The sequence below is a fragment of the Passer domesticus genome, chromosome 2 (genome assembly GCF_036417665.1).
Source record: "Passer domesticus isolate bPasDom1 chromosome 2, bPasDom1.hap1, whole genome shotgun sequence".
Taxonomy (NCBI): Eukaryota; Metazoa; Chordata; class Aves; order Passeriformes; family Passeridae; genus Passer; species Passer domesticus.
Window position 1 is genome coordinate 33,904,978 of NC_087475.1, and position 17,770 is coordinate 33,922,747.

Here is a 17,770-nt window from a genome sequence, read left to right on the forward strand (position 1 = left end):
GAGGCCAAGCTTTCCCAGCCTGTAGCCACACAGTGCCGGGCGGATTGTCCGGCTCTGCCCCTCACACTGCCCGGGCAGGGGGGATGGAGCGGCGGCTCCGGGTCACGGTGCCGGCTGTAAATGGCAGCAGTGACCTCCGCCTGGCCCTGCCGGGCGGGCCGGGAAGCCAGCGTGGATTTTAGAAACCCCACGGGAAAGCGAGAGCGCTGGAAAGAAGCGCTGCTCCCACACCAGAAACTCTGGCCGGGCGGGACTCGCCCGTCCTGCACAACATCCCTCTGCACCTCTTCTCGCATCACTGTCCTTCCGCATCCTTTCGCCCTGCTAGCATCCTCCTCGCCTTCCACATCCCTGTGCACCTTTCTCCACCTCCCCCCGGTCTCCGCAGCCCCTGCCCGTGAACGCTGGCGGCCCGGAGCTCCTGCCCGGTGCGCGGAGCCCCGGCAGGGCCGGCCCGGGCCGCGGCCATGACGTCACCGCGCTGCCGGCCCGCGCGGGCCGCGCGCCAGGAGCCGCGGCTGCCGCCCGGAGCCGCCCCCGGCGCGGCGCAGCGCAGGGCGGGTCCCGGCGCAGAGCCGCTGCCGGGAGCGCTGGGCCCGGGCAGCCGCCGCGCCTGCAGCTCTCGGCGGGGCCATGCGGATGGCGGTCGGTGCGGCAGCGGGCGAGGGGGCAGCGCAGAGCCCCGGCCCCGCCGCCGTGTCGCTGGGCTTGAGCGTGGCCGTGGTCTCCAGCCTGGTGAACGGCTCCACCTTCGTCCTGCAGAAGAAGGGGATCGTGCGGGCCCGCGGGAGAGGTAGGGGCCCGGCGCTGCGGTGGCCGCGGGTGGGAGCGCCCCTCCCGGCGCTTCCCGGCAGCCCTCCGCGACTCCCCGGTCACCTCGCAGGTGTGCGGGGCCCCGGTGCCCCCGGCCGCCCGCGGGGCCGCTCCCCGCCCCGCCCGCAGCCCTTCCCCGCGCTGCGGCGGCGGCCGGCCCGGAGCCCAGGGCAGGAGGGGCAGGGCTGCCGAGGGACCCCGCGGCGCCAGGGGGACGGGCACCCCGGGCTGTGTCAGAGCCTGTGTCGGGGGTGGCCGGGTCGCCTGGTGTGCGGGACACCTTCCCGGCGTCTGTCGCCTTAAGCGTGTTGGACATCAGCGGTCCGTGGCTGGACCGAGGCGCAGGGAGGCGATAAGCGGGCGGAGCGGCCGCAGGTGGGGTCAGTCGGGATGTGCCGGCGGCGGAGGGCAGCGGGCGGTGATAGCTGCGCATCAGCAACAGTGCCTGGGGTACGGCCAGAGCGCTGGTCCGGCGCCCTGTGACAGCGCCGGGGGCTTGAGCGTTGTCTGCACTCCTCTCCGCACACAGCTTCTTCTTTTTCATGAACTTGTGCGACTTTAGCACCAGTTTCTGTGGCTTAGATAGTTTCTTGCCATGAACAGCATCGGCACATCTTGTTGCTTGTTTATTCCGGCAGTTCCACAGACGCATGCAAGTTGTATCAGTCATGTGGTGGTTTCCACTTTTTGAGAAGAGACAGATCAATAACATAAAACAATTTATTTCTTATATTTTTCATATTGAAATCCCATGCCTCATTATTATTTCCTGAGATGAACATATTCAGGAACTGACTGTGCTGTCTAGACAGTTTAGCCAAAACAAAGCTGTAAATTCACAAGTGTGAACATATTTTGAATTTTATTTTGAAATTTGAGCTCCCCAAAGGATGCACCTGAACAGTATTTACTAGTTGCATCTTCATGCTTTGAACAGAGGAAAATGCAATTTTAAAACATTTATTTATTTGGTTTTAGTATCAGGCTTTTATGTAAGGGGAAGACTGTAAACACAGGTTGCATCATGCCTTTGAATTGTATTACTGTGGTCAAAAGCCATTTGTTTTTGTTGGTGATGGTGTCTGTGTTGGAGCATGTGTCCATAAGTTCTAGGAACTCTTTTTTGTGAAAAATCCTTTTTAGTTCCAGGTGAGGTATTTTCTCTGTATACGTTGCATGTGTGTAAATATGTACATATATGCACACATACAAATATATATATATTTGTATTTTCATTTTCATTTCCTGCTGCATCTAGCATGTTCAGGATGAATGCAGTGGAGCAAAGCAAGCTTGGAACTTCTAAAAAGTTTAAAAAGTTACTACAACCTGGCAGCCTGATCTAAAAAGTTTTGTTTTGCTTTTTCTGCAATGACCTTACATCTAAAGGCATCAGACAAACTTTTGTTTTGCAAGCATAGTCTCCCTTTCCCTCCAAGATGGCTGTAACCCATTTTGATTGTCCACAGAGAGATCAGGTTTGCATCATAAATACAAACCTTTTTTTTTTTTTTTTGTAAGGGAAACAATGAGAAAACACAAGAGAAAAATAGTTTTGCATCCCAGGGCAGCAGGAGGAAGTTTCCATTTAGAGTGTACTTATTCCTGAAGAGCTTTCAGTGGAGCACTGGGTTAAGTGAGTGATGAGCATGTTCCTGTTTTCTCAGTGCTAGCAGCTGTAAAACTTCCTGTTTTGAAGATATTTCTGGTGTTTGTGCATCTTGCTGAGCATGTTGTAGTTCTTTCTATTGGCATGCTCAGTGAGGAGACACCCAGGAAAATACCCCAGGTTTCTCTCTGTTTCATGGTATGAAACAGTAGGGATCTGCCTTGAATCCAGCAGTTGGAGCTGTGAGTCTGAGATGGCCAGTGTCAAATGATGCCTTCTTTCCATTGTCTTCAGCAGGTGTTGTATAATTAACAAGGAGGCACTTCAAGTCTCTTCTGTCTTCTCTCTTGAATCAATAATATAGTATTGATGTAATTAGCAATCCTTGTCTAGTTAGAAACAGCAGTGGCTGACAAATATTTTGCAAAGTTACCTTACTTGAGTCAATATTTTCTATAATTTCTGCCTGAAACAGTGTTTTTATTTTCTATGCAATAACAAAAGTCTAAAAAATTACTACGCCCACTCTAAAGCTGGCCATTTTCATTAGTCATATTTCATCTCTTTTCAATTGTATAGTGTGATTTCCAAGTGCTTAATACTTTATGTGTCTCCAGAGTTAGTGATGACTGTTTTTCTTCCATTTGGGATTTCAGAGTAGGTACAATATTGCCTACTACTCCAGCAGCTTTTAAGGGGCATCTTCCCAAATGAATGCAGAGCTGTATTGCTAGAAAGAGGAGCAAAACACAGGAGATTGACTTAATGCCAAGGCTGTGCTCAGAGAAGGCCATGCTTTAGTTTAGGAAGTGGTCATGAGCCTTGATGTTCTGTAGAAGCAGAACTTCAGTGGTGCACAGGCTCCACCTGGGCACATCCCAAGGCAAGAATTTATAATCTGCCAGTGAAAATAATCACCCTTCAGTTCAGGGGGCACTAAGGACAATGCAGAGATTTTGCTCCTCACTGAAACAGTGAACTATGTTAGGAATTCAGAGGCTTCAGCTGTAGCCCTTTCCAATGCTTAAATGGAGGAGGATCAGGCAACACCGTGGTCCTGCCAAACCTGTGGGCAAAAACTGCAGAAATCATTTCTCAGCTGCAATTTTTCCGATACAGTTTCACTGAGGTTGTATTAGCAAACGAACTGAGCCAATTCATGTTTGGTTTCCATAGGTTTACAGTTCTCCTAGAAGTGGTTCTAATTTGTATGTTTAAATGTCACCCTCAGAAGCATTTGGTGATATTTTGGATGCTTTTCTACACAATGCTGTATTAGTGTCACATAGGTGGTACTTCAAACTGGAAACCAGAACTTCTGACTAACGTATTGTGTTAAGATGCTCTTACTTAGAAGCATAAGCCAAATCCAAAACTGTTCTCTAATTATTTTTTTTTTTCAAATCTCAGATTCATTTGCCTTGAAGAATAGATTTAAGATTAAGGTCTTTAATAACTGAGACTGTTGTTTCATAGTTCCGATATTGTGATTTCATATTTTTCTAATACATTTTCCTGTACTTCCAGGTACTTCATACTTAACTGATATAGTATGGTGGTCGGGCACTATTGCAAGTAAGTATCTTAAAAAGTTTTGGGTTTGTTTTTTTTTTTTTTTTAGGAGAGCTTTGCTTAGATGGTAATAGGAGACATCAGGAGGTCTGGGTTTTCATCTTTAATCTCACACTTCCTTGTCATGAAATTTCCATCCCTAGAAATATTCCACTTTTAGTAAACTTACCATGGCTACCATGCCTGGTGGTGTTTGCAGAGGCAAAGGAGCTGGGACAAACATGAGTCAGACATCTTTCCACATTTCCTAACCATTTGGTGCTTGCAGCCCTTGGCAGCCACACACTGCTCTGCCTCTGGGTTCCTGCATGGTTTGTGTCTCTGTATTGCACTGGCCAGCTCAGTTTTTAATAAAAGTCAAAGCTGAATTAAAAATTGTTGCTGTGCACAAAAGGGCTCATTGAGCACATGTTATGCTTTAAATCAGAAAGCATTTAACCAGCCTCAATTAAAAAAAAAAACAAACCAAAACAAAATTCTTTTGGTTTCTTGTTCAACAGATAAAGTTTCAGTTTTGCTTTTAATCTGCAAGATTAATTGCTTTTGCTTTTAATTTGCAAGCTTAATGCAAAGCCTTCTCTGGTGCTGATATGAGATCAGTGTAATTTTACCTTTAATATCTTTGTAACTCTGCTCACACCAAGTTCATTCTCTGATGTGAATCTGGAGCATGGTGAGCAACTAGCTTTCTCCTCTTACATGAGCCCTAGTTCTACCCACAAACTTAGAATCATACCCCACTTTTAGATTCTAATCCAGCCTTTTGTGAATTATTTGGAAAGTTCTGATGCTGTTTCTGAGAAGTATATGAGTCCAGTTGTGCCCCTGGTTTTGTGGCAGCAAGGTAAGTCTCTGATTTTTGGTTTTGTTGTCTTAAAGCTATGCAAAAGAAATGAAAACAAATAGATCCCATTGAAGGACAAAGTTCACAGCAAGTGTAGAAGCCAACAGAGCTTCAGAAGAAAAGTCCTCAGCTGATTTAACCTGAGTTTAAGTAGTTCTTTGACAGCTTCCTCCCCTGACAGGATCACTACTGCCTAAGTAAGAGTAAATCTGTGCATCAGTCATTGTTTGTCACTCCTGAGGCTCCCATCTATAATCTGTAAGCAGAAGGAGTTAAAAAAGGGAGGTTTTATTACAGAACTTATCTTGGTGAATCAGAGAAAACAATTTCATGCTTAAAAGAGCTGACTGAATTGAATGAAGGCAAAACAGCTGAAGGGAATAGTATCAGTTGGATTTTTTCCAGTAGCTAGATGCAGGTATTTCAAAACAAAACCTCAGTAGCTTTACCGAGGAGCTGAGCAAGAAGAGTTGCTTGTGCATATTACAGACTCAGAATGGCAGCACAGTCACAAGCAGCAATAGCAAGGGTTGGGTAGGCACCTATGGGATGCAGAGAAAGGTGCCACTGGGGAAAGGTGTTACTTGTGGGATTAGCAGTACCCCCAGTTATCTGGGTGAAATGATAACAGCTGACATCATTTTCTCAAGCAGAGAGTTTGGATGACTAACAAAAACCACATAAATTCTATCAACTTGTTCTCATGGTATTTGTTCACATGGTGAATAAGTGTTTCTGTGTTGGCATGCTGACTCAGCATAATGCTGCCCAACCATTTGGGGGCCCTGGGATCCACTGGATTACTGAAGACTTCAGAGGAAGGGCTGCACATTCTGCTAAGGGACTTTTCCTTACTCTGTAGTCAAAAGAGTGATTGCAGCATGTGTACAGGTATTTCAATGAGCATTAAACTAATTAATTGGCTAATTAATTAGTTTCAGTGCAGATTTTGATAGCAGCAGAGATGTGACTGGTTCTTACAGTGAAAACATCTGCATTAGTGTTGTATTACAGATGGGGAGTACACTTGTGAAGTGCATCTCCTGTTTGTCACCACAGATTTAGCTGTATTTCACATTTCATAGCGGAGCTGGGGCTCCTGACCTGGTCTTTAAAATAAAACTAGGTTGGAAGATGAATTCTAGGAGCATACTTAATGTACTTGATGCATGTGAGCTGCAAATAGACCTTAGGTTAGTGGGAGCAGGCTGAAGTTTGTCTGAAATAAGCCCCCTGGAACAGATATCTAGAATATACCCCCCCCAGAATAGATATCTTTTGCTGTACAGGTCTACTCCTGGTCTCCTGCTAATGGTGACATGCCAGTGTGCATCAGGTTTTGTGGTGCAGTGACTTTGAGGGTACTGGTACTTGTTTATCATAAAAGCTTGGTGTGCCTTCAAGAACTGAAGTCATGTCTTGACTTACAGCACTGATAATATCTGATGAGGAATTTCTGTTCAGAGAGGACTGGATAGGTTGGCAGCAAATATTCTCAATGTCAGGTAGACGGTAACAATCACTGAGATTTTTTTTTTTAATTGGTGATAACTAGTCCTGGTCTGTCATTTGTGATGGTAAGGGACTGTTACTACTACGGGTTACTACTACATGGTGATATGGAAAATCTCCAGTAAGTTCTGTTGCCTTACAATATGTTCCATTTGACTGAAGCTTCAGAGATCTACTTTATGGATTGATGTTGGTGCCATCTGTTAAGAGTTCTTCCAAGAGAAAGTTAAGACACCCGACCTCCAGAAAAAGCAACCTTTTGTCCGAGTCATTTGGAAATGTATGTAATCTGCAGAAGTGCAGAGTGCCAGCTGTGTGCCATTCTCCATCCAAGAGAGAATGCCTTCAGATGCCTTGAAGATAATGCCAGAGCTGCTACACAGATCTCCAAACAGCCTGAGGCTGATAACTGAGTTACTCTGTTCCCAGGGACAGGGAGACCACCATGTTTCTTGTGCCTTGGAAATGCTGCCCATCAATTTCTCTGTCTCACTCCTGCACATAGAGGAAGCATCAGTGAATTTAATTAGTATAATTTTTTCACACTCTGCACTTTTGCAAGTTTGTTTGTCTCCTTAATATTTCCTGTAGGTTACACAGGTCTTCAGCTCTACTGATAATGTGAGCTAAATTGGTAAATTAATTAATGTTTGCAGAGCGCTTTGCAGATGTAAAAAATTGGATGATAGTAATGATATTTGATAGTTGAGGGCAGTGCCAACCTGAGCATAAAGACATCTTGGATTCTTGAAATGTTTTTAAATGCTGATAATGGCTTTTAACAGCAACTGGAAATTGGAGCTGTATGTAATTTGTGTTCAGTCTCAAGCTTCTTGCCAGTTACCACAGACCCTGTAACTATGCAAGTATGTTGACCTATTATAAACTTGCCAGCACTTGCAAAACCATCCAGCTTTTTTTAACTGAAAACTTGAACACATGAACTGTTATCACAGCTGTGATGTGCAATACTGTGGTATATCTTGGAATTTGGTTTTACTGGAGGAAAGAAAAATAAGGTTGAGGCTGTTACTGTGTCTTGTCAAACATGTTCTTTTTACAGTTGTCAGGAATGACTTTGGATGTTACATAGTGTTATGAAAAGTTCATGTATATTGAAGAACCCTTATGCATGTGCTTTGTGTTTCAGTAGTAGATTCCTTAGCACTGTCTTTATTTCCCCCCCAAAAACTAACACTACTGTTAGGAACTATAATCAAGTACATTTGCTTTAGGTGAATGCACATTCTAAAGATGAAACCAGGGATTATATATACTTTTACCCCTCCTCATACCAATATTTGAGTGTAATACTAAGAGTATAATCGATAAGTGTTTCTAATTTATAGTCTTATTTATATTTAACTAAGAGAACTTACAAATGAGATTATTTATTGTGCCCACCTGGATACTCCTGTGTGGCAGATATAAACCCTGTATTAACAAATAAAAAATTACAGAAAATTTCCAGCTATTTTGTTTATGTGCAAAATTAACAGAACTAAGCAAATTGTAACATCTGTTTTCCAGTTAGGTCAGTCTTTCCCAAACAGTATTGGGCAAGTTTTGATTACTTATTTTTACAGAGGGGTTTAAAGGCTTATTTCTGGTTCTCTTGACAGTGGCACTGGGTCAAATAGGGAATTTCTTGGCCTACACTGCAGTCCCAACTGTGCTAGTGACGCCCTTGGGAGCACTTGGCGTTCCATTTGGGTAAGAGTTTGCTTTTCTTGTTCTTATCTGGATGTCATTACTACTTCATAAAATGTCAGATGGACTCATGCTCACTGGAGGTCCACGGAGAATTGTCAGGCTTATGGCTGTTCATGATGTGTTATAATGTCACCTATTCCTGTTTTCCCCAGGAAAGCATGGCTGGGGGAAGGCAGTGGTGAGGAAGGGTTTTCCTGAGTATCTTCTGCTTTTAGCTCTCATGATTTGAAACAGACAAACATTTTTTTTTCTGTCTTTTCTGTGATTTTCTAGACTTTTCTGCCTATTCTCTTGTTCACAGTTCCCTTACTATGTAGATCTTTCCTTTTGTCTCACAGTCTTTCTCTATCCAGCTATCCACAGCCCACGTATGTTTATTGATGCTGATTTCATTTCATTGGATCTGGCCTCTTTCCAAGGAGGAAAACTCAAGGGAGTTCCTTGCACATGCATACCCCCAGCCTCTTAGAGGTTATGTTTATGGGAGGCACAGAAAAGGCAATGAGTTTAAGGAGTTTAATATGTAACTAATGTTTTGTGAATAGGTGAATTACAGTTGTGGAACTACTGCAGTGAAAAAGCACAACTCTTTGAAAAGAAAGCTCTGCATTGCTTTGAGATTTTTCTGTTGCCTGCTGAATTGTGACTGCATCTGCTTCAGAGTGTAGATGGCATTGCTTCATGTCTTTCTTTAGTTCTGTCACTATGAAGCACACTGATGGTGCTCTAAGTACCACCTATTATTTTATCCTAGGCCACATATTTTTGCTCACTGTGGTCAGCTACATATCTGAGCCCAGCCCTGGGAACTTTGAAACCAAAGGTCACTTATATCTCATGACTGCTTAGCATAAAATGGGGCTTTGTGACAGCTCACCAAATTTGTAATGGGTAGACGTCTGCCTCAGGGGTCAGATGTCTGGTTTGTGGGGTTTTGGTTTTTTGGGGGGGATGGGTGAGGGGGGGATGTAGTTTTGTTTTTTGGGGTGTTGTGGCTAGGAGTTTTGTTGGGGTTTATATCTTGTTTTGTTGTGGTTTTTCGGGGTTTTTTTCCTAAGGTGAGATGTCAAGGATGGAGTAAAACTGCAAATGGATGAATCTTTCCTCAGATAAGTCAGAAATACATTTTGAGAATTCATCAACGTTTGATAATATTCCTTTGAAAGGGAAATTCGTATGGCACAGCACTGTTAGAACATTATTAACAGGATGTAGTCAAACTTCTGTTTTTCTTCCTCTTTTCAAAGGTCTATCTTAGCTTCTTACCTACTGAAAGAGAAACTGAACATTCTTGGCAAGCTGGGATGTTTGCTGAGCTGTGCTGGGTCTGTTGTTCTCATTATCCATTCCCCAAAGTCCGAGAGTGTAACGACTCAGGCTGAGCTTGAAGAGAAGCTTACAAATCCAGGTAGTTTGTTTTTTCATTAATTCATAATGATTTTCTGAGGTTGAGCAGGAGCACACTTGAGGAAGAGGCTTATCACTTCTACCAGGTAGAGAAATTGACTTATAAAGAAATCATGATGTGACAGAGGCGAATCAGTACAGGTTTTGTGTAAGAAAACTATGCCATGCTCTTAGAACTTGTCGTACTTATTGGGACAAGTGTGCAGAAAGGAAAACATGGATACTTTTGAAAACATTATCCTGAACAGCAGGCTCAGAACGATGGCCAGTTGAACTTGTAATTTTATAACATTATGAAAGACTGTATCTTGCTATTTAGAGATGAAAAGTATAAATCTAGGACCTCAATTTGTTTTATACAAAACAAAAAAATACTGTCTTTCTTCTTTCCTTTATTTCACCATGGTTTTTTAATTAAAAGTTTATACTAAATACCAGTTATGTTCCCAGATTTATTTGCACAATAAAGGTATGTAGAAATAGGCTGTTGAGACATAAGCTGAAATGTCTGTTCTTTCTCACCAGCTGCTGGAGGACACATCCTGGTACTAATATGTTCCAGGCCCATTTTTATTTCTCTTGCTTAAGCGCTAAGCTGCCAACTATTGTTTTTCTTGTATTTGCTTGAAGTGAGAGAAACTCAAACCTAATAACATCAGCTATTCAAAAAGTCTGCAAACAATGAAAAGAAAACAAATACCTTGGTTTCAGTTTACCATTTAAATCTGAACAAAGTGCATTGGCTATGCATTTTTTAAAAACTCTAAAGCATGAAATGTTTTTCACTAATCTTATATGGGTACTGATTGTATAATGTAAATAATATGGCCTCATGTTTGCTCTAATGGTCCCTACTCATGTTCTCACCTTAGGGGGATCTAACTTTATGTTTAAGCTCTTTACTGGATCCACACACTGTGCCTTAATGAACTGTGTATGAATGAGGTCTCCTTCTGTCTGTCACAGGAGACTTTAAGGAGTATAGTCCTAGTGGAAAAGAGACTAAGATTAAAAAAAGCTATATGCAATCCATTTCAAATGTGCCACAGTGTAATTTTCTGCATGGTTATTTGTTTTTCCCCAAGAACATGACATAATCATCAGTTGTTGATGCCAACATTTCTGGAAGCTCAGTGATTTGGGCCTATCTTCAATAGCAAATCATAATTGTGATGTATACCTGAAAGTCACTGTTAGGACATGATTTGTCTGCTAAAATCTTTAGAAGACCAAAACTTCTTATGTTGATATTTTCTTGTTTTCTTTTTGTTTTCCAGTTTTCGTGGGTTATCTCTGCATAGTGCTGCTAATGCTTCTCCTGCTTATCTTCTGGATAGCTCCAGCTCATGGACCTACTAATATTATGGTTTACATCAGTATTTGCTCTCTGTTGGGCAGTTTCACTGTTCCCAGCACAAAAGGCATTGGGCTGGCTGCTCAAGATATCTTTCACAATAACCCATCAAGTCAAAGGGCTCTGTACCTCTGTCTGGTACTTCTGGCAGTATTAGGATGTAGCATTATCATTCAGTTCAGATACATCAATAAGGCACTGGAGTGTTTTGACTCCTCTGTGTTTGGTGCCATCTACTATGTTGTGTTTACCACCCTAGTCCTGCTGGCTTCAGCCATCCTTTTCAGGGAATGGAGTAATGTAGGAGTCGTAGATTTTTTGGGCATGGCTTGTGGATTCACCACAGTGTCTATTGGAATTGTTCTTATACAAGTCTTCAAAGAATTCAACTTCAATATTGGAGATTTAAACAAACCTAACATGAAGACAGATTAAAATATTTTTGAGGGGAAACTGGATGGCTCAGGGAAGGATGCAGAGCTGTTCATTTCTAGGTCACTATTTCAAATAGGATTCAGGTTGGTAACTACCCTCTGACAATTTGGTGGCCTATGTGAAATGAACTGGAGACCTCCATCCAGTTTCAAAGGATGTCCATGTAACCCAGTCAACACAATAAATTACCTTAATTGGAACTACTAATTGAGTCAGCAGAGAGACTGATGTATTTCCTCACTGTAAAAGGTAGTCCATCAGAAGAGCTCTGTGAATATTCTGACAGACCTGTGTGAAAGCTTGTATTGTGACTTCTGAGGTACCATTTCTGTGGGCAGAGGACATCAGTTTCTAATGCACTCAATCTGATACCTTTCATCATAAGTGATGTATACCTTTAAATAAGGGGGGAAAAGTAAGTGGAACGGTTTGTGAATCTCAGTATAGCAATGTCTTCACTGTCAAGGCTGTGAATTCTCAGACAAATGTTGGTTGGATCATGGACTGTAGATTTGTTCTTTGTAGTGACTGTCATGGCAATTTTGTCTGCCATGCAGTGAAGACATGGGAGTTTTAAATTGAGTTCTCTGTACAGAGCAGTGGACCCTTAAATATCTCTCACTAATTACTTATCAGCTCATGGTAGTGTCCAGGTATGCATTTTTTTTTGTAACTTACATACATTAAGACATACTGCATTCATCTGAGAGTTCTAATTGGGAGCAGGTAGAAAGACTGTGAAGGATGTGGAAATTATGCACAGGCTCACTGCCTACATGGTGGCATATTTGTAAGCAGCTCAGCATTGTTTCAGTGCCTTTGCAATCAAAAAATACTGCATAATTTTGAATGTATTTGTTTCAGATGGCCTATACCAGTTTAATAATTCAATTTCACTGTCTACAGTATTGGAATATTTTCAAATTCTAAACACATAAAGCATCCAGAAGGACCATATGTTTTTGGAAGAATTTACAAACCTGAACTGAAATCCCTGGATACCTTGACAGCTTCTGAAAAATTCATAGTCCTATTGGGAAGAGGAGTGTTGCCATCAGTCCAGCATACTTTTTTTTAGTTTAGTGACTAAATGCAGGAGACCATTTTGTGAAACAGATAATAAATAGGGACCACAAAAAGAAAGAAATTTAAGAGAGAGAAGAGCATGGGATTTCTCATAGCTCAAAAAAAGATGGTCTGATGTTGTAACATGGGAGAAGGAGGTTAAAGACTGAAAAGACTAAAGCATTCAGAGAGCTGGATTTTAGGTAACTGACAGGGACATACATTCAGATCAGTAATTCATAGACTTGTGTGAACACGTCAGTTTAATTTGACAAGTAGTACAGACAGCTTAAGCTACGATGAGGATGACATTTAGAGAATATTGACATGTTAAAGAATGAAATAGTTAATTTCATGTTTTACTTATATCTGGTAGCAAAAACATCATGGGTCAAAAAGTTGAAAGCTTGAAAAGCAATGAATATTTGTTTCCGTCTAAGTACAAAAACGGAAGAGTGCAGTGGAACTCAATATCTCTAGATCAGAACATCTATCTCCTGAGAAAACAGAAAATCCCAATGTGATTACAAGAGAGTATTTGAGAAAATTCACAACATTTTATTAAGAAATCATGAATGTAACTTTGTAGTTGCCTGACAGGACCATGGATGTTGATTAGTGGGGAGTAATAGTGTCTGCTCTTGTGGTGTTTTTTGTTGATCTGAATTGAGGTTTTCTTAAAACTAAGCCTTCATCTTCATTTAAAATGAATGCTGTAAGCCCTACGAATGGCAGCAATAATTGCAAAAGTGAATCCAAAAGATTTAGTGTTCTGAAGGGATTGTTCTGAGGGAGTAAGAGCCCTACTATGCTATTTGCAAGGTTGTTTTAAAATTCCATATTGCAGCGAATGGCTCTGAGTTGGCAGAAATGTGCATTGTTACAGGCCAACACACAGTAACTGGGTACCTTAATGAAATAGAGTAGCTCCAGCAGAGAAAAGAGCATCTTCATGGATTTTCAAATATTGTGCAAGATTTTTAGAAAGTCTGAGAATTGTAGATGAGGGTAATTGGGCTATGAAATCTGGTTAACCTAGCCTCTGTCCATTATTGATTGGAAGATGGTATCTTGGTTCTCAGCAAACATTCATATTTTGTCATATTAGTTCCCCCCCTTTTTTTTTTGATTGAACCTGGAATTGCACATAGGTTATGAGACCTGTACTAACTTACTTTTTAAAACAATGTTACCTGTTTTCTGAAGCAGTCAAGTTGTCTTTTCAAAATTCAGCTTCAGAGTTCATAATTCTATGTTGGTTTTCTATTAGCCTTTAATCTCTGAAGACTTCTCTGAAAATCTGTAGGTCAAAATGGAAATTATTGTGGACCCATCTTACTCCTTCTTTGGCCATATTTGTTTGTCTTGGTTGGTCTTAAAGTTAATTCTTAATTATTTATAAAGTGCCTGTCCTAGTATGTTAGATACATATGCAGATTATTAGTAAATGTTGGATTCAGAATAACTTGATTGCCCTGTCTAAACCTTGACATTTTCTGCACCACACAAAGTTTACTTGGTTAAGTGCTCACTATGCAGAGGAAGAATAAAGTAGCAACTGTGTTCTGTGGTCCTCTGACCATTGTAAACACTGAAATATCAGCACAGTTTTCTTCTCTTCTCCCCAGCTGCTCCTCATCTCTGATGAGCTTTTTAGAAATGTCTAATTAATCCTGATGTTTAAAACAAAGACGCCAAAAGCCAGCACATAAGGTGGAAGAAAATCTCGTGGCCTTGCACATCATTTGTATCTGCAGCCTTTTACTTCTTGAATGCTAAGTAACTGAAAGCTTTATTTTTGCTACTTTGTTCAGTGTGTAGCAGTGTTCTTTCAAGTTCTGCTGTACCTGGATCTGGTTCAGTTCTAACTTTAGAAATGTATTAGCATTTTCTGTTGTCACTGTTGATATGATTCTTTCCCCCTCCATCCCACGCCCTCCTCTTTCCAGGTGTCCTACCTTTTTTAGTCCCATTGCTTTTCTGATTTAAAAGGAGGCACTGTTGAAGTTGAATTTTAGCTGTTCCCTCTTTTTTTTCCATCCCTTTGACAAGTAAGCACTTTGAATAAGACAGATATCCGAGTTCCATCATCTCAGGGAGCAAATGTGCATAGTTGTCTCCTGAGCTCTGGCTTCCCTCATGGGTCTGCCCTTTTCACATTCTCATTGTGTTATATGCATTGATAGCTGCAAGCCAGATGACTTCAGTTCTGATTCCAAAGTGGAAGTGGGAAAGGCTACACATAGAAAAAGTGGATTCATTACAGTGGTGGAATGCATTTGAATTACGTCCAAATCCACAGGAAAGGCATTTCACTCTGAATGTCTGACTTCTGTTATACTTGTCAAACATATTTACTTGGTACTCACTTGAGGATTGCTCTTTGATCATTATCCCTTCAGTGTATGGAGGATTTGCATTTGTCAGTCACAATCTCTATTAGGTGTCAAACACAAAAATCCCTCAAATGTTCAGTAGGAGAATAGAAACCTTTTTGATACAACCAAAAAACCACATTTGTTACACTTCAAGTACTTCTGTAAAAAAAGAAAAATATCTAAACAAGTTATCTGCTGTATTGACTTTCCAGGACTCTGTATGTGTAAATAGAGCCTATTTATTAGTGAGCTGCAACTAACATTAATAAGAACCTGTCATATCACAGTTTGACAAGTGAGGCTTCCTATTAATAATATTGATTTTATTGGAACTTATGTATTTTTCTGAAGTAACTAGCACTGAAAAATTGAAACACTGGATTAAGTTGTTGACACACTAGAAAGTGAGGTTTAGCTTTCATTTTATTTTTAAAAAATACAGGGTTTGTATTTGAAGAAATTTGGAGTTAATAATTAGGGCGTGCTTTAAATGTGAAATTGCACATTGTACCCCCCCCTCACATTCTTGTTTCACAAATATAAAACATCAAGGATTCTACAGATATTCCCTGGTTGTCTTGAGATGGTGTAACTGCTGAAGTTTTACTGTTAAATCAAGCATTATGAAATGTTTATCTGTTACCTGTTTTCTTTGTAATAATTCTTTGGTGCTATCTGTGGGCTTACAGAATGCAGATTTTTAATGTGTACTGTGTTAGGCACCAATGTTGTCAACAGTTATCATTACTAGTGCCCAAGTGTATCAGACAGCAATGTTGAAAGGTTACGGATTAAGAAATATCTTTTTAAAAGCTGCAAATAAGTCTGGGGTTTCTTTGTGGTTATGTTGGGTCCTTCCATGTCCACATCCCTCCCCAGACAGTTGCTCTATAGAGTGGAAAATACTGGAAACGATTACACAAAAAGGGTATTCTTAAGTCAATTTTTTTTAACAGTGGAACTTTCTCTTTTTTTCTTCTTTTTCTTTTTTTTTTTTTCCCTGGAATGTAAAAAGTAGTTATAATGGGATATAGGGAAAAGGTAGTTGGCAACAAAAATACAATGTCAGGTTTGGTTGCTTCAATGCTCTTGCAATATAGTTACTACAGATTACATAAAAATGGTTTATTTTATTAGCTTCCAAATAATGTATATATAGATTTGTTAATGGCTTACAAGTCAAGCTTACTCTCTTCGCTTTTTAAAAAATAGTTATAGGCATGTTGTATTTGCCTTGTGTAAATTATAAAAGGCTATTTATTAAGTTTTCTGATAATTAATCTATTTATTAACCTGTATTGTTTTAAAATAAATGATTTATTTCTAGCTCAATGCTTGTTTAGTGACTTGTTTCTAGCAGTTGGGGTCGGGGGGAAATGAAGTTTCTCACACACTGCTTTACAGGCTAATTCCAGTTCATAAGCCTAAACTATTTCCATTACCCTTTCTCACAATAGCAGCTTTTCTTTTAATCAGAATTGCAGATTCTTGCCTGGGTACAGATCAGTCGGCCTACAAAGGTCTCAGTTGCCCTATACCCATCTCTACCAGCAGGCTGCAGTCTTAATGTCTTCATTGGACTGAAGTTTGTTTACAGGTAGAATGAAGACTTCTCTGGCAGAAATGTTTGCTGGGGCTTGAGTCACTTCAGACTGTGTATTCAGGGTTAACATGTGCTCTGTTCCTGCACTGCTGTACGTTGGTTACTTGCTAGAGCTTCTGCTCTAGCAGTTGGGTGTGTATCAAGTGGTAACAGCTGTAAAGAAGTCTGTGTCACCAGTCTCATTTACTCTCTGTCATAATAGCTCTGTGTAGAAAGAATTCTTGGGAAATTACAGTGATTGCCCATCTCATTCTTCATCTGAAATTCCTAGCCCCTCATATCAGGTGCTGGCAAATTCATAACTTCGAGTCTCTCTCTCTTTCTCTGTGTGTGTCTCAGATTTTGATTGGTTGGGTTTTTTTTAATGGTGGGATTTATGATTAAGAACTGCTGCATTCTGTGCATTTCTGTTTTAGGGGATGCATTGATATTATTGCCAGTCAAAATTCAAAGTTATCTTTAAACAAGGAAACTAGCTCCTCAATAATATTAAATGTATGCAGTGGAAAAGATGGGTATGAATTTTTTATTGCAATTTTATTTTTAAAGGTATTTATGATATTAATGCAATGTACAAAGACCAGAAACCTTGAAAGGCTTTCACTTCTGCATGCAGCATCTCTGATTTTTAAGTAGGTAGGATAAGGAGTCTGTATGTTGTTAGCAAGAAAATTCAGCTGTCCTTGTCTTGTGCATGCCAGGAGCTAGGCCTCTAAGGCAGCAGCATTGTGGTAAAGGCAAATGAGCCATTTACACCACTGGTGTTGTTGAAAGTCTGGGACATAATCAATCCTAAGCATATTTATCTCAGCAACACAGTTAATATATTTATCTCAGCAGTGCAGTTCATATTGGAAGAGCATTAAAGACAAAAATCTCATTGTGTCAAAAGAAAAAAAAATCCTGTTGATTTTTGTGAGGTTTGTTCTACAAATTTAGATCTTAAGCAGTCCCCTAAGTTCCCTGTGACACTGTAGATGTTGCACAAGTAGACTTACAGACATGGTTTGTTTGTTCTCCTCAGATGTCTTCACAAAACACAGCAGGGAAGTATGTCTCTCACCAGAGACCCTGTTAAAGCTTCCTGAGGTTGTACAGGTGTATTTTTGCTCTTTGCCCTTTTGAATTTTACAAGATATTTATACATATAGATACTAAACCCTAAAAAATCCTGTCCATAGCCATACAAAAGGACATACACTGACCACTGTCATGAAATTCCTTGGGCACAAGGAGGGTTTGTGCATCTGAATTGCCCTGTGAGAAGGGGTTAAATTAGGCAGGTTACCACCATTCTCATGCTTGGGGTTCTTGCCAGATACTCAGCAAACATGCCTGAAATACTGTGCTGTTGTAAATTACTCTGAGATAGTTTGAGTATTTTCCAAGTTACTGAGCACAAACCCTGGCTTTGAAATAAATATTTAATGTGCCAAATTTTGTGCCAAATGGAAAGCATTGAATT

General features: G+C 40.8%; 1 protein-coding gene across 1 annotated transcript; it reads left to right on the top strand.

Annotated features, from left to right (window-relative positions):
• Nucleotides 1–531: 531 nt before the first annotated feature.
• Nucleotides 532–16,034, top strand: NIPA1 (NIPA magnesium transporter 1). The gene is made up of 5 exons (XM_064408175.1): nt 532–793; nt 3,950–3,997; nt 7,973–8,063; nt 9,311–9,471; nt 10,748–16,034. The coding sequence occupies exons 1-5, from the start codon at nt 634–636 to the stop codon at nt 11,257–11,259; spliced, it is 972 nt and encodes a 323-aa protein (XP_064264245.1). The 5' UTR covers nt 532–633; the 3' UTR covers nt 11,260–16,034.
• The last annotated feature ends 1,736 nt before the right edge of the window (nt 16,035–17,770 follow it).

What these genes read in the sequence shown, in the direction of transcription:
- NIPA1 (XM_064408175.1), top strand. Translation starts at nt 634, where the DNA reads ATGCGGATGGCGGTCGGTGCGGCAGCGGGCGAGGGGGCAGCGCAGAGC. An exon ending in CGTGCGGGCCCGCGGGAGAG is followed by an intron (nt 794 to 3,949) that starts GTAGGGGCCCGG and finishes CTGTACTTCCAG; the next exon opens with GTACTTCATACTTAACTGAT. An exon ending in GTGGTCGGGCACTATTGCAA is followed by an intron (nt 3,998 to 7,972) that starts GTAAGTATCTTA and finishes TTCTCTTGACAG; the next exon opens with TGGCACTGGGTCAAATAGGG.